This window comes from Myotis lucifugus, unplaced genomic scaffold (genome assembly GCF_000147115.1).
Source record: "Myotis lucifugus unplaced genomic scaffold, Myoluc2.0 scaffold_67, whole genome shotgun sequence".
In the NCBI taxonomy this organism is placed as follows: Eukaryota; Metazoa; Chordata; class Mammalia; order Chiroptera; family Vespertilionidae; genus Myotis; species Myotis lucifugus.
In genome coordinates, this window is record NW_005871115.1 from 4,975,163 (window position 1) to 4,993,749 (window position 18,587).

General features: G+C 39.2%; 1 protein-coding gene across 1 annotated transcript; it reads left to right on the forward strand.

Annotated features, from left to right (window-relative positions):
* Positions 1-3,159: 3,159 nt before the first annotated feature.
* Positions 3,160-18,273, forward strand: HHLA2 (HERV-H LTR-associating 2). The gene is given in 9 exon segments (XM_014457004.1): positions 3,160-3,208; positions 4,718-4,815; positions 4,817-4,907; positions 4,910-4,994; positions 6,291-6,518; positions 6,520-6,654; positions 12,447-12,541; positions 14,982-15,172; positions 18,220-18,273. Coding segments are annotated over 9 exon segments (1,026 nt in total).
* Positions 18,274-18,587: the final 314 nt, after the last annotated feature.

Genomic DNA, 18,587 nt, shown 5'->3' on the forward strand with positions numbered 1-18,587 from the left:
AGTCATTTTGGAGAATGGGAAGTGAACAGGAAATGCCCTAAACGTACATTAAACAAGTCAGATTTTATTTTTGCTTGGGAAGAGACTGATTAAATCTTAAGTTGTTTTTTTAATAGCCTGTAAAGGTAAAAACAATTATTACATATTAACATTTGTTCACAGTAGGAAATTAGTTTAATGATTACTGGTAATCTTACTATTCAGAGATAATCATTATAATATATTTTTTAATATCTTATACATGCAAATACATCTACAGGAAGAAAAATAAAGGTCTTATTTTAATAACTAATACAATTTTATAAGTTTTTACTTTGCCAAGCATTTTAGGTGTTGCTCTGAGAAAGATAGAAGCTATTGGAGTGATAACTGTGTCATATTGCAAATGTTTACTCTAATTGTATTTTAATATGTTTGTGCTGCTTTTCCAATTTTTATGTAGATATATCTATAATTGGAAATGTACAGTCATGTTAAAAAGGCGCTCTTCCAAGGATATGTACCAATTATTTTTTCTACTATTTAAAATGTAAAAATGAAAGTATAAATTATTAATCTACCAGCTTTTAATTTGATTAAATGTAATGAAGGAACCTAATTTTATTTTTAGAATAGTTTTAATTATTCTTAAATTTCATATCCTATAATAAATTTAAAACACAACCTTGCACCCTAGTCAAATAGCTCAGTTGGTTAGAGCAGCATCCCAATATGCTAAGGTTGTGGGTTTGATCCCTGGTCAGGGCACTTAAAAGAAGCAACCAATGAATGCATAAATAAGAAAGCCCACTGCATGGGAGAACATATTTGCCACTTTTATCACCAATAAGGGTTTAATATTCAACATTTACAGGGAACTCATATAACTTAACAAAAGGAAGATAAACAACCCAATCAAAAAATGGGCAACGGACCTACATAGGTACTTTTCAAAAGAGGATATTCAGAAAGCCAAGAGCCATATGAAAACATGCTCAAAGTCACTAGTCATCCCAGAGATACAAATCAAAATGACAATGCAGTACCATCTCACACCTGTCAGAATGGCTATCATCAACAAATCAATAAACGACAAGTGCTGGCGAGGATGCAGAGAAAAAGGAACCCTCATGCACTGCTGGTGGGAATGCAGACTGGTACAGCCACTGTGGAGAACAGTATGGAGTTTCCTCAAAAAACTAAAAATGGAATTCCCATTTGACCCAGTGATCCCACCTCTAGGAATATATCCCAAGAAACCAGAAACACCAATCAAAAAGTCTATATGCACCCTATGTTCATAGCAGCACAATTCACCATAGCTAAGATCTGGAAACAGCCCAAGTGCCCATCAGCAGATGAGTGGATTAAAAACCTTGGCACATCTACACAATGTAATACTACGTGGCAGTAAAAAAGGAGTTCTTACCATTTGCAACAGCATGGATGGAACTGGAGAGCATTATGCTAAGTGAAATAAGCCAGTCAGAGAAAGATAAATATCACATGATCTCACTCATTTATGGAATATAATGAACAACATAAACTGGTGAACAAAAACAGATCTAGAGACAGAGAAACATCAATCAGACCATCAAACCTCAGAGGGAAGGTAGGGGAGGGTGGGGGTAAGGGGGAGAGATCAACCAAAGGACTTGTATGCATGCATATAAGCCTAACCAATGGACACAGATAACATGGGGGTGAGGGCATGAGTGGGGGGTAAGGGGGAGATAAGGACACATGTAATACATTAATCGATAAAGAAATTTAAAAAATAAAAGTTGTACGAGTTAAAAAATAAATAAATAAGTGGAACAACAAATTGATGTTTCTCTCTCTCTCTCTCTCTCTCTCTCTCTCTCTCTCTCTCTCTCCCTCTCTCCCCTCCCCCCTCTTCTCCCCCCTTCTCTAAAATCAATAAAAGCACAACCTTGTAATGGTAGAGCTCCCAAATGATTGACTTACAATTTTTTTTCAGAGGTTTTTAAAATAAATTACTACATATTGTTCTTTAAACAGGATATTTGTTAAAGAGTAAAAATTATCTATCATCCCATCGCCAGAGAAAATAAGTTGTACTTCACTTATTTGAAGTGACATTGTGTGTATACATTTTGCCATCCATATTTTCTCACTTTTTAAAGCTTTTGAAACACTCTGAAGCCATGACTTTAATGGCTGCCTTATGATCCACACTATTATTGAACATTTAAGGATAGGTTTCCAGGTTTTGTTTTAATTGCTTTTTTATGTGTCATTATAAGCAACATCATAGTTAACATCATTGGCATTTAATATTTAAATTGAATTTTGTTTTAGCATATTTGCTGTAAAAACAGTACATGTCAATTGTATAAAGCTTTAAAAATAACAGACAAAGCCTGGCAGTCATTACTCAGTGGTGGAGCATGGATCTATGGACCAGGAGGTCGCTATTCGAATCCCAGTCAGGCACATGCACCAATGAGGGGGGCATGCAGAAGGCAGCCGATCAATTATTCTCTCTCATTATTGATATTTCTATCTCTCTTTCCCTCTCCCTTGCTCTCTGAAATCAATAAAAATATATTTTAAAAATATAACAGACCAAAAAATTATTATCCAGAGAACTACCCTTGGATGTATTCCAAATCTTTTTTCATTCAACAGCCATTTTTCAGTACCTGTTGCTCTGAGAAAGATGGAAGCTATTGGAGTGATAACTGTGTCATATTGCAAATGTTTTCTCTAATTGTATTTTAATATGTTTGTGCTGCTTTTCCAATTTTTAGGTAGATATATGTAATAGGAATACGCAGTCATGTTAAAAAGATGCTGCTTTTGATGTGACACCTGCTCTCCACAGTTAACAGTCTAGTGAATATTTAGTCATATGTCATGTCAGTCTCCAAAGTGCAGAAATGCGTGTGCTTTTAGAAAGGAACTGTGCCACTTAAAAGCTGCATTGTAATCTAATTTTCTCCAATAAGATAAGAACTCCCTTCCATGCTACTGAACCGTCTTTTGGGATCAGCTTTAATGGTTGCAGAAGAATTATCTGTGTGGATGAACCCTATTTTATTTTACTAATCTATAAATAGTCAGACACCTTCTTTTCTAATTCCTGTTTGCTCTTAAAATCCATAGAATACATGTTTTGCTTCTTTTTAATAGGATAATTAACATGACCTCCACAAGATGCTGTCTCTCTTCCTCATTCTTATAATATCTCTAAGCGGATCTCAAAGTCAGTTCCTTTGTAATATACCCAAGTGTTAGTTATTTGTATATTCAAGAGGAACATGAGTACACAGCTCAAGGTGGCTGTTTCCTCTCTAGCCATAGCATTGTGAACTTTTCTAAAAGATCAGTTAATGAAAAGTCTGCATGAAGATTAAAAATCATATTTTTCTCCTGCCTACTATGATTAAAGCTCTTCTAATCTGTTATCTGCTAACAGAAATAAAATCACTAGAAAGGCAAGTTTGATTGATTGGTTGATTGATTTTTTATTTTATTTTTTTAGTGTAAGCTTGGTACTTACTCAACACTTGACAGAAGGCATTATCAGCTTTACTAGGTACTGTGACAGGCATTTTTAATTAACTGATAAAATATCAGAGGTGCTTAGTAGAACAATTAGTGAGGTCAACAAAACCACTCCTTTTCTATCTCATCTTTCCATGCCTTTCTCTCAGCATAATACCACATCCCTCTAACACTTTGTACAGAAATAAACAATCTCGCTGAGGAAGAGAAGTAGGACATGGCAGAGTGGAAATAGTGCCAGAGGAAAAAGATGTGACAGGGCCACATGAGCACCCAATTCCCCCATCTGTGGTGGCCTTGCCCAGAGTCCAAAGGAGTTTACTACATTGTCCATAAGCTAAGCTAAGCTTTTCAGTCCTAATATCATGGAATTCATATATAGGGCACTCAACCTACTGATCAAAGAACCTGGATTCTGGCTTCAATGATTATGAAGTAGCTAAGTATATATTCTTTGCAAAAAAACCTTGATTTTGATAAGTCCATTTGGTTTTTAAAATCAACTTCTGAAATGGAAAATTGGACTTCCACATTTATATTCAGAATGTTTATTTACTAGTTTTTATTAACTCATGGAATAGCCTGAGAGTTGTCCCAAAACCAAAATAAATGAGTCACTTCATTGCCCATTTTGGACTCCTCCTTCCTGTGTGCTCCCTCACTTGAAACTAATGTCTGCATATTCCTAACAGATTTCTGAACCCAACAGCATCTTCTATGTGCTCAAATATTTCCTAGCTCAACCAAGTTAAGCATGTTTAGGGCCTGCTAGCTCCAGCTAGCTGGATAAACTAATTTGTTATTGTTATAGTAGGTGTTAAAAGTAAATGTGTTCAGGGAATAAAAATCAATAGGAGTCTTTTATTACATAATATACATAATTTCCAGTAACTATAGCAGGCCAGGATTAGAGGAGAGATGAGACTATTGATCAAGGGGGGAGCAAACTAATATTTCTATGCTTTAGGCTGTTGACAATTCTCATAGCTACAATGAATCAAACAGATAGTCTATTAAAATTGCAGTAACTCAAACACAGAGCTTCATGGCTTGTTTCTAGTAATTAGACTAGCAAGAGTTCTTGATGCTGTGTCTGTTAATGATCAGGCTGTTGACCTAATATAGTTCTTCTAGGTAGTCCTAACATAACCCTTAATAAGCACCCATCACTAATTCTCTTCATAACGGCTCTTCATTTTATACACAGTCTTTCCAGCTTTCTTCATTCATTTTAGTACTATGAGTGAGCAAATAGTCATTGGAAGACTTGAGGAAGATGTAATTCTCCCTTGATCATTTGAGAGTGGGTGAAAAAGTCATAATTCACTGGAGGAATCAAGGTGATGTTTATACGTACTACAAAGACAGTGACCATTTGGGAAAGCAAGATCCCAGATACACAACCAGGTCACCCTCTTCCTCAGTGAAATACACAGTGAAAATGCTTCCCTAACTTTCAGAAGATTAAGCCATTTGTATGAAGGAATTTAATTGTGCTGTGTGGAAACAACAGCTAGAAAAATCACAAAGTGGTCCTAGAGGTGGGAGGTAAGTATGCATGTAAGGTTTTACAAAACATAACAATGATATAATTCCATGTTTTTCCGAAGTGTCTTTTTCTTAATTTGATATACTGCTGGCTTCCTAAGTCAATACATACAAATAGACCTCATTTTTAATGAACAGTATCTCATAGTATAGACATGCCATAATTGACACACCCGTTCTCCCATTAGTAGATATGCACGCATTTCCAGTGTTTTACATTGTAAGAAAAAATTAATGAGATTGACATCCTTACACTAAATGCAGAAAAATGATCTGAAGAAAAAAAGTGTCAGATGTAAGATTTTTAATGCATTACTTCCATCAGCATTATAAGAGCATCCACTTTCCCCTTAGTCTTATCAGTACCTAGTACCATCAATCATAAAATTAATGCCAATATGATATCTTAAAAATATTGAATTATTGACTTAAATTGCACTTTTTTTCATTTCTGAATGAAAACAGAATGGCAGCAATGGACACTGGCAAACAATGAAAATGCTCATATGAAATTATACAGTTAATTTTAATATTATATTCAGTTAACCCTTGGAGAACACAGGGATTAGATGTGCCAACCACCCATGCAGTTGTAAATCTGTGTAAACCTTAAGCCAGCCCTTCACATACATGTGTTCTCAATGGCCAGTCGACCCTTGAAGAATGTAGGTGTGAATCCTGCAGGGCTATTGAAAAATATCTGCGGGTGAGTGGACCCATGCAGTTTATACGCACTGTGTTCAAGCATCAATTGTACTTACCTCTTGCCCATATTAATTGTATTTATCTATTCATTTATTTATTGGAGAAGGGGCATTTTCTAATGCGTTGTTTTACCCAGCACTGTTCCTTCTCCCTCTGTCCTATTTAACTGCGTCAGACCTTGACTCAGAAATCTAAGAATAATGTGTAAGTAATGTCAAAATGACTGAGTAGTGCAGTACCTGAGGAGTGCAGAGTGCTGCATGAGCGCTAGTTTATAGACTTCAACACCCACATTTTGGTTGCTCAGTGAGGCTATTAGATTTCATTCTAGTGTTCTTTCTAGAGAATTGAGATCACTAGTTGCTATGTACCCATGAATGCCCTTTTTTTTCACTTGTAGATAACCACACACGATCTTACAGTTCTACAGTTTTTGTTTTGTTTTTCCTTTCAGTGACTGCCAAGTTTTGCTCATAAGGCTTATCTTTCCATTGCATGGATATTAAAATAATAAATGTTCTGCAAAGATGGCCTAACAAGAAGCTAATGATGACAGTTCCCAAAAGCCCTTCTTTCTCCCCCTTCACTTTTGTCACACTGGCGATAAAGTGTGAAAAGAGGAACACAAACAGCTCCGTAATATGTGGCGTGTTAAGTGTTTATCTTTGTCCAGTTCGTACATGGCAAGTGAACAATACACCTATCCCTGAAGGCAATATGGAAGGAATTGGGTCTTTTGATCCTTTTTATAATAAGGGTAAATATCATAGGATCAAATTTATTGTATGAATGTACTATTGAAAATCCATTGCTGAAGCAAACATGGACAGGGAGATGGACAATGAAAGTGGGCTTCATGGGGCTTTCTGTGTATATGTGCTATGTCCAAGGGTTGGGGGGATGGGGAATGATTTACAGGACAGAACAGAACACAAAGGAAAGAAAATGCATCTGTGGCTGTTACAAGACCAGGACTGGAGTCCCCAGTATAATATTTACTGGCTATTTTACCTTAAGCAATCAATCGTTTTTACTTCTAAACATTAGTTCCTCATTGATTAAATCGAAGTAATTCTCACCTTGCTAGGTGTTAATGAAAACATTTGTGAAATGGAAATTAGCATATTTATTCATAAATACCAATGTATTTCTCTACGGTTTATTCTCTAAAGAGGATTTTCTACCTGCATTGTACTTTAAAAGGTCAGAGGAGAAGGAAATAATGCTTGCTTGTCTATTACCAGGTCCCAACCTCTGATTCTTGCCAATCTTTCAACTAAACAAAAGTTAACTAATTAGTATTATGGTTTCTCTTTAGTTTCTCTCTTTTTAAAAATTTTTTATTGATTAAGGTATTACAAATGTGTCTTTACCCCCCATTGTCCCCTCATCCCCCCCCTTCTTGCCCTCACCCTCACCCCCTGTTGTCTGCATCCATCGCTTATGCTTATGTGCATACATACAAATCCTTTGGTTGATCTCTCCTCCTTAGCCCCACCCTCCCCTACCTTCCCTCTGAGGTTTGAGCATCTGATCAATGCTTCTCTGTCTCTAGATCTGTTTTTGTTCATCAGTTTATGTTGTTCATTATAGTCCACAAATGAATGAGATCGTGTGATATTTATCTTTCTCTGACTGGCTTATTTCACTTAGTATAATGCTCTCCAGCTCCATCCATGCTGTTGCAAATGGTAGGAGTTCCTTCCTTTTACTTCGGCATAGTATTCCATTGCATAGATGTGTCAAGGTTTTTTAATCCATTCATCTGCTGATGGGCACTTAGGCTGATTCCAAATCTTAGCTATTGTAAAGTTTCTCTCTTTTTAAAATTATCTTTATTGTTGAAAGTATTACAGATGTCTCTCCCCTTTCCACCCACCTCCATGCCACTCTCGCCTTCTCCCCAGGCCTTCACTGAACTATTGTCTGTGTCCATAGTTTATACATATATGCATATAAGTTATTTGGTTAATTTCTTCCTGCTCCCCCCTTCCCTCTGAAATACATCAGTCTGTTGCATGCTTCTATGTCTCTGGGTCTATTTTGTTCATCAGTTTATTTTGTTCATTGGATTCCACATATAAGTGAGATCATGTGATACTTGTTTTTCTCTGACTGACTTATTTCACTTAGCATAATACTTTCCAGGTCCCCCCATGCTGTTTCAAAGGGTAAGAGATCTTCTTTTTTACAGCTGCATAGTATTCCATTGTGTAAATGTCCTCAGCCTTTTTATCCATTCATCTACTGATGGGCACTTGGGCTGTTTCCAGATTTTAGCTATTGTTAATAATGGTGCTATGAACATAGGGGTGCATATATTCTTTCTGATTGCTGTTTTAGGCTTCTTAGGATATATTCCTAGAAGTGGGATCACTGGGTCAAATCGCAGTTCCACTTTTTCTTTCTTTCTTTTTTTTTTTTTGAGGAAATTCCACAATGTTTTCCACAGTGGTTGTACCAGTCTGCATTCCCACCAACAGTGCACTAGGGTTCCTTTTATTCCACATCCTCACCAGTATTTGTTGTTTGTTGATTTGTCGATGGTAGTCATTCTGGCAGGTGTGAGGTGGTACCTCCTTGTCATTTTTAATTTGCCTCTTTCTGATGATTAGTGACTTTGAGCATTTTTTCATATGCCTCTTGGCCTTCTGTATGTCCAGAAGGCCTGTGTCTCTTCAGGCCTTCTGCCCATTTTTAAATTGGATTGTTTGTCTTCATTTTGTTGAGTTGTATGAGTACTTTACATATTTTGGAAATTAACCTTTTATCAGATGTATCATTGGCAAATATGTTCTCCCATACAAAGTTCTCCCTTTTCATTTTGATGACAGTTTCCTTTAATATGCAGAAGCTTTTTATTTTGATATTAGAGTCCCAGCGCACGAAATCGTGTGTGGGTAGGGTCCCTAGGCCTAGCCTGTGATCAGGCCCATCTTCCACCCATTTGCCAGCCCCGGGTCCTGACCCGCCTCCACCGCCAGACACCAGGTTCCCCTCGCTGGCCCCGAGTCCCAGACTGCCACCACTGCCAGCCACCCAGTTCCCCTTGCCAGCCCCCCACCTCATAGTGACTGGTTGAGCCGTCATTCCGGTCATTACACTTATGGTTGCTGGCCTTTTATTATATAGGATAGTCCCATTTGTTTATTTTTTCTTTTGTTTCTCTTGCCCTAGGCCATATATCTGAGAAAATTCTGCTATGTGGGATGTCTGATATTTTGCTGCCTATGTTTTCTCCTAGGATCTTTATTGTTTCATGACTTACATTTAAGTCTTTTATCCATCTTGAATTTATTCTTGTGTATGGTGTAAGTTAGTGGTCTAGTTTCATTTTTTTTTTTGCATGTAGCTGTCCAATTTTCCCAACACCATTTATTGAAGAGACTGTCTTTACTCCATTGTATGCTCTTGCCTCCAGTGTCAAATATTAATTGTGCATTAATTGATTTCTTTGGTCTCTTCATGTAGTATTAGCCCATTAATCTTTATCAATACCTTCATCATTGCATGAGCAGTTTTTAACACTCCTTCCTCTCATTTATTTGAACAAACCCAAACTCTGATCAATCTCTGTATTTATAACCTACTGTTTATGAAAAATTAATGAGAAGAAAAATTTATTTGATACTCTTTATCCAATTCTAAGGAAAAAAATTGTTTTATATTTCATTAGAAGCAACACAAGATTTTTCTGTAAATCTCCATTATATAGGGAAATCTCCATTGTACAAGATTTTTCTGTAAATCTATTTTTCTGTGTTTCACATTCTCAAGATGCCCACTGAGAAGATACTAAAATTATAAGTGCTTTATACCTTTACATGATTTGAGTGCTAAAGGCATGGTCACCCAATGTCCATTTTTCATCAGTCAGGCAGCAATGGATACATGGAAAACAATGCAAATGTTCATATTAAATTGTAAATATTTTCTATGGGAAATTGTATTTTCTCATGTTTATTCAGAATTGAGTGTCCTAAAGCACCAACAGGTCCTTAGGCTCCATGCTGTTTGTCTTGTTGATGATTTATTATGTGCTAAGTAAGGGTTGTTGCTCTCAGACTGTGAACTTAAGGACAAGGGCTCTTATTTCTGCATCTATAGCATCTAGTATAAACCATGTAAAAATAAAATTCAACCAGGAAGGGTGCATACAAAGGGAGCAATTAATTCTATTCACCATGGTTGGGTATGCATGGAGTAAAGAATATATGCCTAAGGAAGTTGAATAAGAACAGAATTTTAAACAAGTTGTAGGGAATTTCAGGAGAACATAGGCATTCCAGGTTGGAAAAAAAAAAGATGCATTATATGCAAAAGCACAGGGGAGTAAATATTACTGGCTTTATGAAAGTTTAAGTGTTGACAGCAAGGCTAAATTACCAAGAGATGAGCCTGGAGAGTGCGGGAAAACAAGATGAAAGAACTTCTATACCTTGTGAAGGAGTTTGACCAGGGTCCTGGAAGTAATGAGAAATCAAAGAAGGATTAGAAACATCAGAAAGATCCTGTACTTGAATTTTAGAAGATTTGGGGGGCATATTCTCTTGCAGGTGGATTAAATGGTAGGCGAATCTAGAGCCCAAAATAAACAATCCATGGCAGCCCACAGAAGTCAACCTACAGAACTACAGAAGGACAGAATGGGGTTCAATCATGGAGTGGGGAGAGGCAAGCCAGAACACCCAGCACAGTTCCTGCTTCAAAAGAGTTCAGACCACGGGGGATTAACACACATTTGGAAATGTACTTCTTATGTACAAGAAAAGAACTTTGTCTAGAAAGAGAGATTAAGAAATGATTGAGACCATAGAAGTAACAGACAACTAAGGAGTAGACAGAGTGACAAGCAGAGAATCCTGGGAAACACCAGCATTTGAGAAGCCAACAGAAGCAGAACAGTGAGTTTAAAATGTTGGGAACTGGAAGCAATGTTAATATTGGGTGCCCATGCTTGAGTGCTCACTGTCAGGTAGTAGGAGTTAAAACCCAGGTGGTGTCACCTCCCTAGCTGGCTTCAGGGCTTTAGAAATTAAGAGGGAACATATATGTTTTATGACTCTGCAGGCTGAGCATCTTCAATTCCTTTTATCACTGTGCCTAATATGTTCCTTAGGGTCCAGTATTGGGGGGTTGAGGCTGTAGACACAGTAGGAGTTTGGAATTGGGGCTCTGCTGGATGCTGGGGAAGCACAGTCTGTGAACCTGGGAGGGAGAAGCCACCAAAGGACATTTGAAACACTAAGTGGATGCCCGATTCAGCTCATTTTTTACCTCTGCTGATAGCTAAATGCCAAAACTAATTATTTAAAATATTTCTAATTCACTATTCATAGTGGAATGTGTACTCATGAAGCTGACTTTCTAAGTGGGTTGATTGATCCCCTTACCCTTAAACTATCAACTTGACATCATGGGAGACCATGGCACCTCTCTTTTTATTATTTGATAAAGATATTTGAGTCAATGGAATATGGTTTAGAAATATTTATATCATATCATCCTACTTGTGAAAATTAGTAGGAATAACATACTTGGAGGCTTGGTGATTCTATGTAATAAGACTTTGAGATTAAGAACCGAGACCTGTCTTTAGGTTAAGTGGTCTTCAAATAGACAAAAGCTTCTAGACACTAAGTGATAACAATTCCTTGGTAGAGCTGCCACTTTGAGAATACTGAAAACTGGGATGTGAAGCTATTTTTCTCCAAAACAGAAGTGTCCATTTTATGTAAAATACAGTTAAGCTTGCATCCTATTTTTAAAATTCTGCCTCATATTGGATTCATTTTGGAGTGTAGAAAAATTATCAGGAAGAAATGGTCTGCAGACCACACATGGCCCATCTTTCTAACCACAGGTCTAAGTTTCAGTTTACACAAAGCGAAGCCTTAGACCAATCCAGCTTTTCTGAATCTTTTCCAGGTAAACCTTGGTCAGTTGAGACTTGAGGAGGGTCTGCTCAAACTCCTCCCTACTCCCCAAACCTAACCCAGGCAGAGGTCTGTAGAAGGAACTACCCCAGCAGGCAAGAGAACAGGGCAAATAGTACCCGTACCTTTTACTTCACTCTTTCAAGGAAACTTGGTTTTCTATTCTGAATGGAAATTTTCTACTTGCTGCCTTTTCCAGAACATGTTGCAACATTTGAAAAGGAGGCCCAGATAGGGCTGCTTGTTATTCCTAGAGTTGAGATCTGCTAGATAAAGTTTACACTGGATGGAATGGAATTAAATAATTCTTGCTAAATTTTGCTGCTGAATCAATATGTGACCTTGGGCAAATCTTTCCACAGATAGGGGAACTAAGATCACAGATAAAGTAAGAAGAAGCTAACCTTGTAGGATTTCCTTCAGGAGAAAAAATATGCATATCAAAATACGCTGGAAAGTTAATATTTCTACTTAATTACTCCTTCTTTACATGGGTATTGAATTTCACATTGACACAAATACGTGGAGAGATTAATTTTTTTATTTTAAAATATTAAAAGTGTGTTCATTAAAAATGAGATCTATTGGGTAAAGCTGTTCATCTTTAAAAATAGCCTAAAACATTTATCCCCCTGAATTAGGCTTTGTGCTCTAATGCTTGCTTACTACATTTGGGTAGACTTTAGATCACAAGGTTAGCAGGTTCTGACTTTGGTAACATTAGGGCTCCAAGTTTCTGCTTTCCAGGATCCCCACTTCCTTTAATACTAATTACAATTCTGGTACTAACGAGGATGCTGGGAAAAGTTCAGGCTTCTCCAGTTATTCCCGAGGAGCCTCAAGTACTATATATTGTCCCTGTGGTCACCTGTAACCTCTCACCCAATACCATGGCTCCTACTTAGATCTTCCCATCACCTCCGCACTCCTTATCACTATTTCCCTAGGAATCTGTCTTCTCCAAGCCAAGGGTGAACTGCACCCTCTCTTTATCACTCAAGAAGAACACTGGGCTGAGGCTAGTTTGTAGTCATAATTATTCCTTTGAAAAAAGTGCATTAATTCTCTTATCTACACTAATAAAAGACAAAGATGCTAATTGACCATACCTTCGCTACGCCCCAAGCCACGTCCACCAGCCAATCAGAGCGACTATATGCAAATTAACCCAACCAAGATGGCGGCCGACAGCCATGGAGCTGGAGCAAACAGGAGGCTTGGTTGCCCGGGCGATGGAGGAAGCCAAGCTTCCTGCCTGCCCTAAGCCGGCTGTGGCCTCCGCTCATGGCAACAAATTTTCAATTATAGAAGATAAATAAATCCCAGATACCTGCTTCCAGCCAGCCTCCACTGGGAGCTTGGGTGGCTGGGGGCTGTGGCCAACCTGAAAACAGCCATCAGCCCCTCACCCAGGCTGGCCACACCCTCATGGGGTGAGGGTCCCTGCTGAGGGGCTTGGCCAGCCTGCAAACAGCCATCAGCCCCTCACTCAGACTGGCCAGGCACCCCAGCAGGGACCCTCACCCCCTGAAGGTGTGGTCAGCCTGAAAACGGCCCTCAGCCCCTCATCCAGGCTGGCCAGGCACCCCAGTGGGGACCCCCACACTGAAGGGGCAGTGGCCAGCCTGCAAACAGCCATCAGCCCCTCACCCTGGCTGGCCAGGCACTCCTATATAATAAAAGGGTAATATGCAAATTGTCCCTAACAGCAGAACAACTGGGAATGACTGGTCACTATGACACACACTGACCACCAGGGGGCAGATGCTCAATGCAGGAGCTGCCCCCTGGTGGTCAGTGCAGTCCCACAGGGAGAGCTCTGCTCAGCCACAAGCCAGGCTGATGGCTACCAGTACAGCAGTGGTGGTGGGAGCCTCTCCCGCCTCCTAAGCAGCGCTAAGGATGTCCGACTGCAGCTTAGGCCTGCTCCCCCTGGCAAGTGGACATACCCGGAGGGCTCTCGGGCTGCCAGAGGGATGTATGACTGCCAGCTTAGGCCCAATCCCCCAGGGAGCAGGCCTAAGCCAGCAGGTGGTCATCCCCCGAGGGGTCCCTGACTGCAAGAGGGCACAGGCCGGGCTGAGGTACCCCCCACCCTGAGTGCATAAATTTTTGTGCACTGGGCCTCTAGTCCTATATAATAAAAGAGAAACATTTAAATTGACCGTCCCTCCACTATGCTCACCAGCCCATCAGGAGTGTGTATGCAAATTAACCTGACAAAGATGGAGGGTTAATTTGCATACACAGGTGCCAGACGGAGAGCAGAGCAGGAGAGCCAGTGGAGAATGGAGCAGCTTGGGGAAATTGGCTCCCCAAACTGCCAGAGGAGAGCAGAGAGGGAGAGCTGGCAGCTTGGAGGACTTGGCAGAGTGGGAGGCTATGGGACAGAGACAGAGCAGGAAGGGAAAACGAAGATCGCGGGGAGCACCAGGAATTCTGGGAATAGTAGTTTTGGTGGCAGCCCCAGGACTGGAAGTGGAAGCCCAGAGTGCAGGGAGCACCAGGAATGCTGGGAATCGTAGTTCTGGTGGCAGATGGGTCTCCTAGACACTAGAGCAAAGTGAGCCTGGAGCAAGTTACTATTGCAGTGGGGGGGGTGGAGGGAAAGCAAAGGTGAGAGACATAAGTAAAATCAGAGTGTCTAGGAAAAATTAAAGGGATGCTATCCTAAAACTTCCAGGAAATCTCCACCAATGAAGCAAAGGAAAAAAAAATGCCTCTATTGTTCTGTGAGCAACAAACCAAATTGAGTTGGGTTCTCAGACAATTCGCTCATATGATTGCAAAGACAGACAGAAACTCCCGGATTGGAGAGGGCTCCCCTAAGGGCTCCCAGATTGGAGAAGGTACAGATTGGGCTGAGGGACCCCCACACCCCACAGTGCATGAATGTCATGCACCGGGCCTGTAGTCACAATATAAAACAACAGAAACTTAAATGCATAATAGACTCATTGCCTCTCAAGTTTTCAGACTTTTTCTTTCCCAACTCCCACTAAGCCCCAAATTCATTCAAATGACAGCTTTTGCAGGTTTCCCACAATAGAGACATTGAGACTGGTAGGTATTATTTATGCTCATAAAACAAAACAAAACAAAAACAAAAATCACAACTCTCTGGTCCAGACAGGGCTTGTCTTTTCACTATGAAAAGTGTTTTCACTAATATGAAATTTGCCTGCCACCCGCACGGCAGAAATAACTGGTTTCAAAAATAGTAAGCACACTCTACCCACCCACTCACACATTTTCTTTGTCTTTTGGTAATGCTTCTTCTAGCTTATAGACTTTTTTGTTTGTTTTATTTAGAACCAAGTCAAAGAACAGCCCTCTGGATAATCATTCTGTCTTCAGTGCTTTGGGAGATTTTGGTGGTACTTAACATCATGAGGTCAAGAATATGCATCTATTTCATCAAAGGTGATGCTTCATGGAAGATTTGGGTTCTGTCCCTAGGTATTCAGATTGAGGTATGACATTCACCTGCACTTTCTGGGCATGTAAACAGATCTGAATTTTCTGGATAGTCATTTGTAAAATTTATAAGAAATCTTTTTAAATGCTCATACATTTCCACCTACTTATTGTAATTCTGGGAATTTATTCTGAGTTTAATGGTCTGAGACACACCAAACTATATAGAAGCATATTTACTACAGCATACTACCATTAATTCCAGTCTTTCTATTTCAATAAATAACAGAGGATTGGGTAAAATAATTTAGCATCACATGTTAGTTAAGGGTTTTTTGTTTGTTTGTTTGTTTTTACTAAAAAAAGATTAAAAAGTAAATCTGGCAGTAAAATAATGCCCATGGTGGTACCGATTACCTTGCATTGAGAAATAGCTGAAAAGAAATAATCCAAAGCTTTAGACATGGTTGCTTTTGGAGAAAGGTTGCCCTTCTCCCTCACTCACCTGCCCAGGTACTTTATGGACTCCTCAAGTCCCTGAGCTCTTATTTTCTTTTTCTTTGAACTTTATTTACAGTAGCCACTTCTTGAAATAGCATTGTCCTTTATGTGCCATTTATTTTAATCCTTTTTAAATTTTTTAAAATGTTTTCTAAATTTTCTGCAACAAACCTAAGTTACTTAGAGCAATTTTAATGATATATTAAGATGCCATTGTCACAGGACTTCTTAAAAGACTTCACTTTTATCAGCAAAATTAGAGCTGGAAAAAACTTATTTCCATATTTTGCAGATCAGGAAACTGGAATGTAAGGTGTTAACTCCAATGCTAAGGAGGCCTGTGATACAGACTTATGTCCACCTAATATGACCCAGCTAAGTAGCGGCCAAGATAGAAGAGGGCCCCAAGAAACTCTCCCTTATTCCATAACTCCCTTGAGCAGGTTCTGAGTGTCTGGGAGGTTGAACTAGATCCCATGTCTCTTCCCCTGGTTGATATCTGCCTGTCATTTCTGTGGAAGTTAGAGGGTTTGGTCATAGCAGAAACCATTATTGAAGGTAAGATTTTAAGAGTGACAGTGAGCATGAGTTTCACCAACTTTGCCCTGTGATTGTACTAATATGCAGGCTAGTCCCCTTACTTGTTACTCCTATTCCTTAGCTGGCAGGAAATATTGGATGTGGGCATAGGTCAGGTCCTACCAGCAAACACCTGGCTCACTCAGAACTGTACAAATGGGAGCACAGAAGATAGTGCATTTCCCCAGAGGTGGGAGCAGCTGACTCACTAGCAAAACTAAACTTGAAGGGACAAGGAAAAGGAGAAGTTCCCCAAACGTGGAGAGTCACATAAAAGCTGCTGTCATGTTAGGAGAGTGACCTTCACTTGAAGAGCACAACCAGACCAAGATGACCCTAAAGGGAGGGAGCTGGAAGAATAAAGACCTGATTTTAGTCTTCCCTCCCTATGATCTCCACCCCAACTGGAAGCCAGAGGGAAGAGAGGCCCTGTAGATAGAACCCATCCAGGTGAGCTCCCCATGGCAGAAAGCAGGATGGGGTTCAAATGTTTTCCTTTTCAATTATTCTGTTTAAAGTACCGTTAGTCTAGGATAAACATAAAGTATACTAGATTTTAGAAAGGCCTAGAAGGCCTTTCTTGAGAAATGCCATTGTACTCTTTTTTTCCTTAACCATCACTCTCAGCTTTAACCATCACCTCTTTGGCTATTTTCCATTAAACAGTTGGTAGGAAACTGGCCAACAATCCTAAAGAGCCGGGAATTCCTGGCCTGGTTGAATTGGCTTTATCACCACTTTGGAGCACCTTAATGAGCCATAGAATTTACTGCTGTTTGTTTCGGATGAGGTATTTTTGCACGGAATGCATTTTAAATACTGTTTGTTGAAAGAGAGATATGAAAGGGGGAGTAACTGAAGTAACTCTAATAACCTAATTACAGACATACCTCATTTTATTGTGCTTCACAGATATTTTGCTTTTGCAAATTGAGGGTTTGTGGCAACCCTGTATCAAACAAGTCTATTGGTGCCATTTTCCCAACAGCATTTGCTCATTTCATGTCTGTGTCACATGTTGGTAATTCTTTCACTATTTCAAACATAGTGCAAACGTAGCTTTTATCAGCCCAGGGAAACCCAAAAGTTTGTGTGACTCAGTTTATTGTGATATTTGCTTCATTGAGGTGGTCTGGAAGAGAACCTGCAGTATCTCCGAGTTGTGCCTATATACTGATTTAGGAATAAGGGAGAATGAATGTTTGCAAAGATTTTAAAGTTTTTTCTCTCTTTTCCTGTAGAAAGAAGTTCTGTCTCTACTGATGAGAGAACTAGTAATGCCATTAATGAAGAAAACACAGTTAAGAGATTTCCTTTGTCAAACCATTTATAGTACAAGAATACTACTATAAAAAGGTAACTGATGTTTTAACTGATTCACATATTGACATTCAAGAGACTTTTATAGAGTAAAACAAGGCAGGAGGTATTGTTGGATAATATAACAGAAAAAAATACCATTGGGCTATTCCCAATGTATAATTAGACAGGCTCTACTTGCTTAAATAAGTGGTTGCTCTTCTCATCTCCTATTGTTATTTGCAGAGAATGGCACTAGGCATATGAGTGGGCCCATGTGCTTATTCTTCTGATGGAAATGGGATTGTATAGAAATGAAAAGAAATATAGAAAGATAAAGTGAAGAAAAGCACACTACAGTTTCTGCCCAGACTCAGATTGCTGAGTTTTCCAGCCACTTCTAGGCTCCCTGGGGACTGATAATTCACTTATGAGTCACAGTTTGATTGTTCACTCCATTTTTGTTGCAAGCCTTTTATTTTTTTAGTTCCATCAATAAGAGCCAAGAATCATAAACTTGTTATAAACTCAGGAACATCTAGCAGGGAGATGAAAATTGACTGATAAAACCCAGACTTCATAACTACTTAATTATAACTATATCATTGATCTCTGATTAGAGATACAAACAATAGCAAAACACTACCATCATTAAATACTTAAGATAAAAATGATTATTCTGACACAAATACAGCTCTTTAGAGTCCATTTATCTTTGGTCTAGGCTCTTTCAGAACAGCTAGCCAGTACAGGAAGTGAAGTGAAAACAGAAGTGTGACAACACGTCACAGGCATCCTCAGTATCCAAGGACTTCATCTCCCTTTCCTCTCTGGGATTCCAGCAGTGGCCTGCCACCACCAGACGATTTTACCATTGCAAAGACTTGTAAACTTTCTCTTTTCCAGTATCATGTTCACTCTCCAAGACCTAAGTATCATTCACTGACCACCTACCTGCATCAAGATTATAAATGCCTGGATGCCAATTCAACTTAGAAAACAATTGTCTCATTCATGTACATTCTTGCTGCAATCATCCCAGGGGGCTACAGTGAGGATCCCACCAAGAATGTGGAAGGAATGTATCACTAA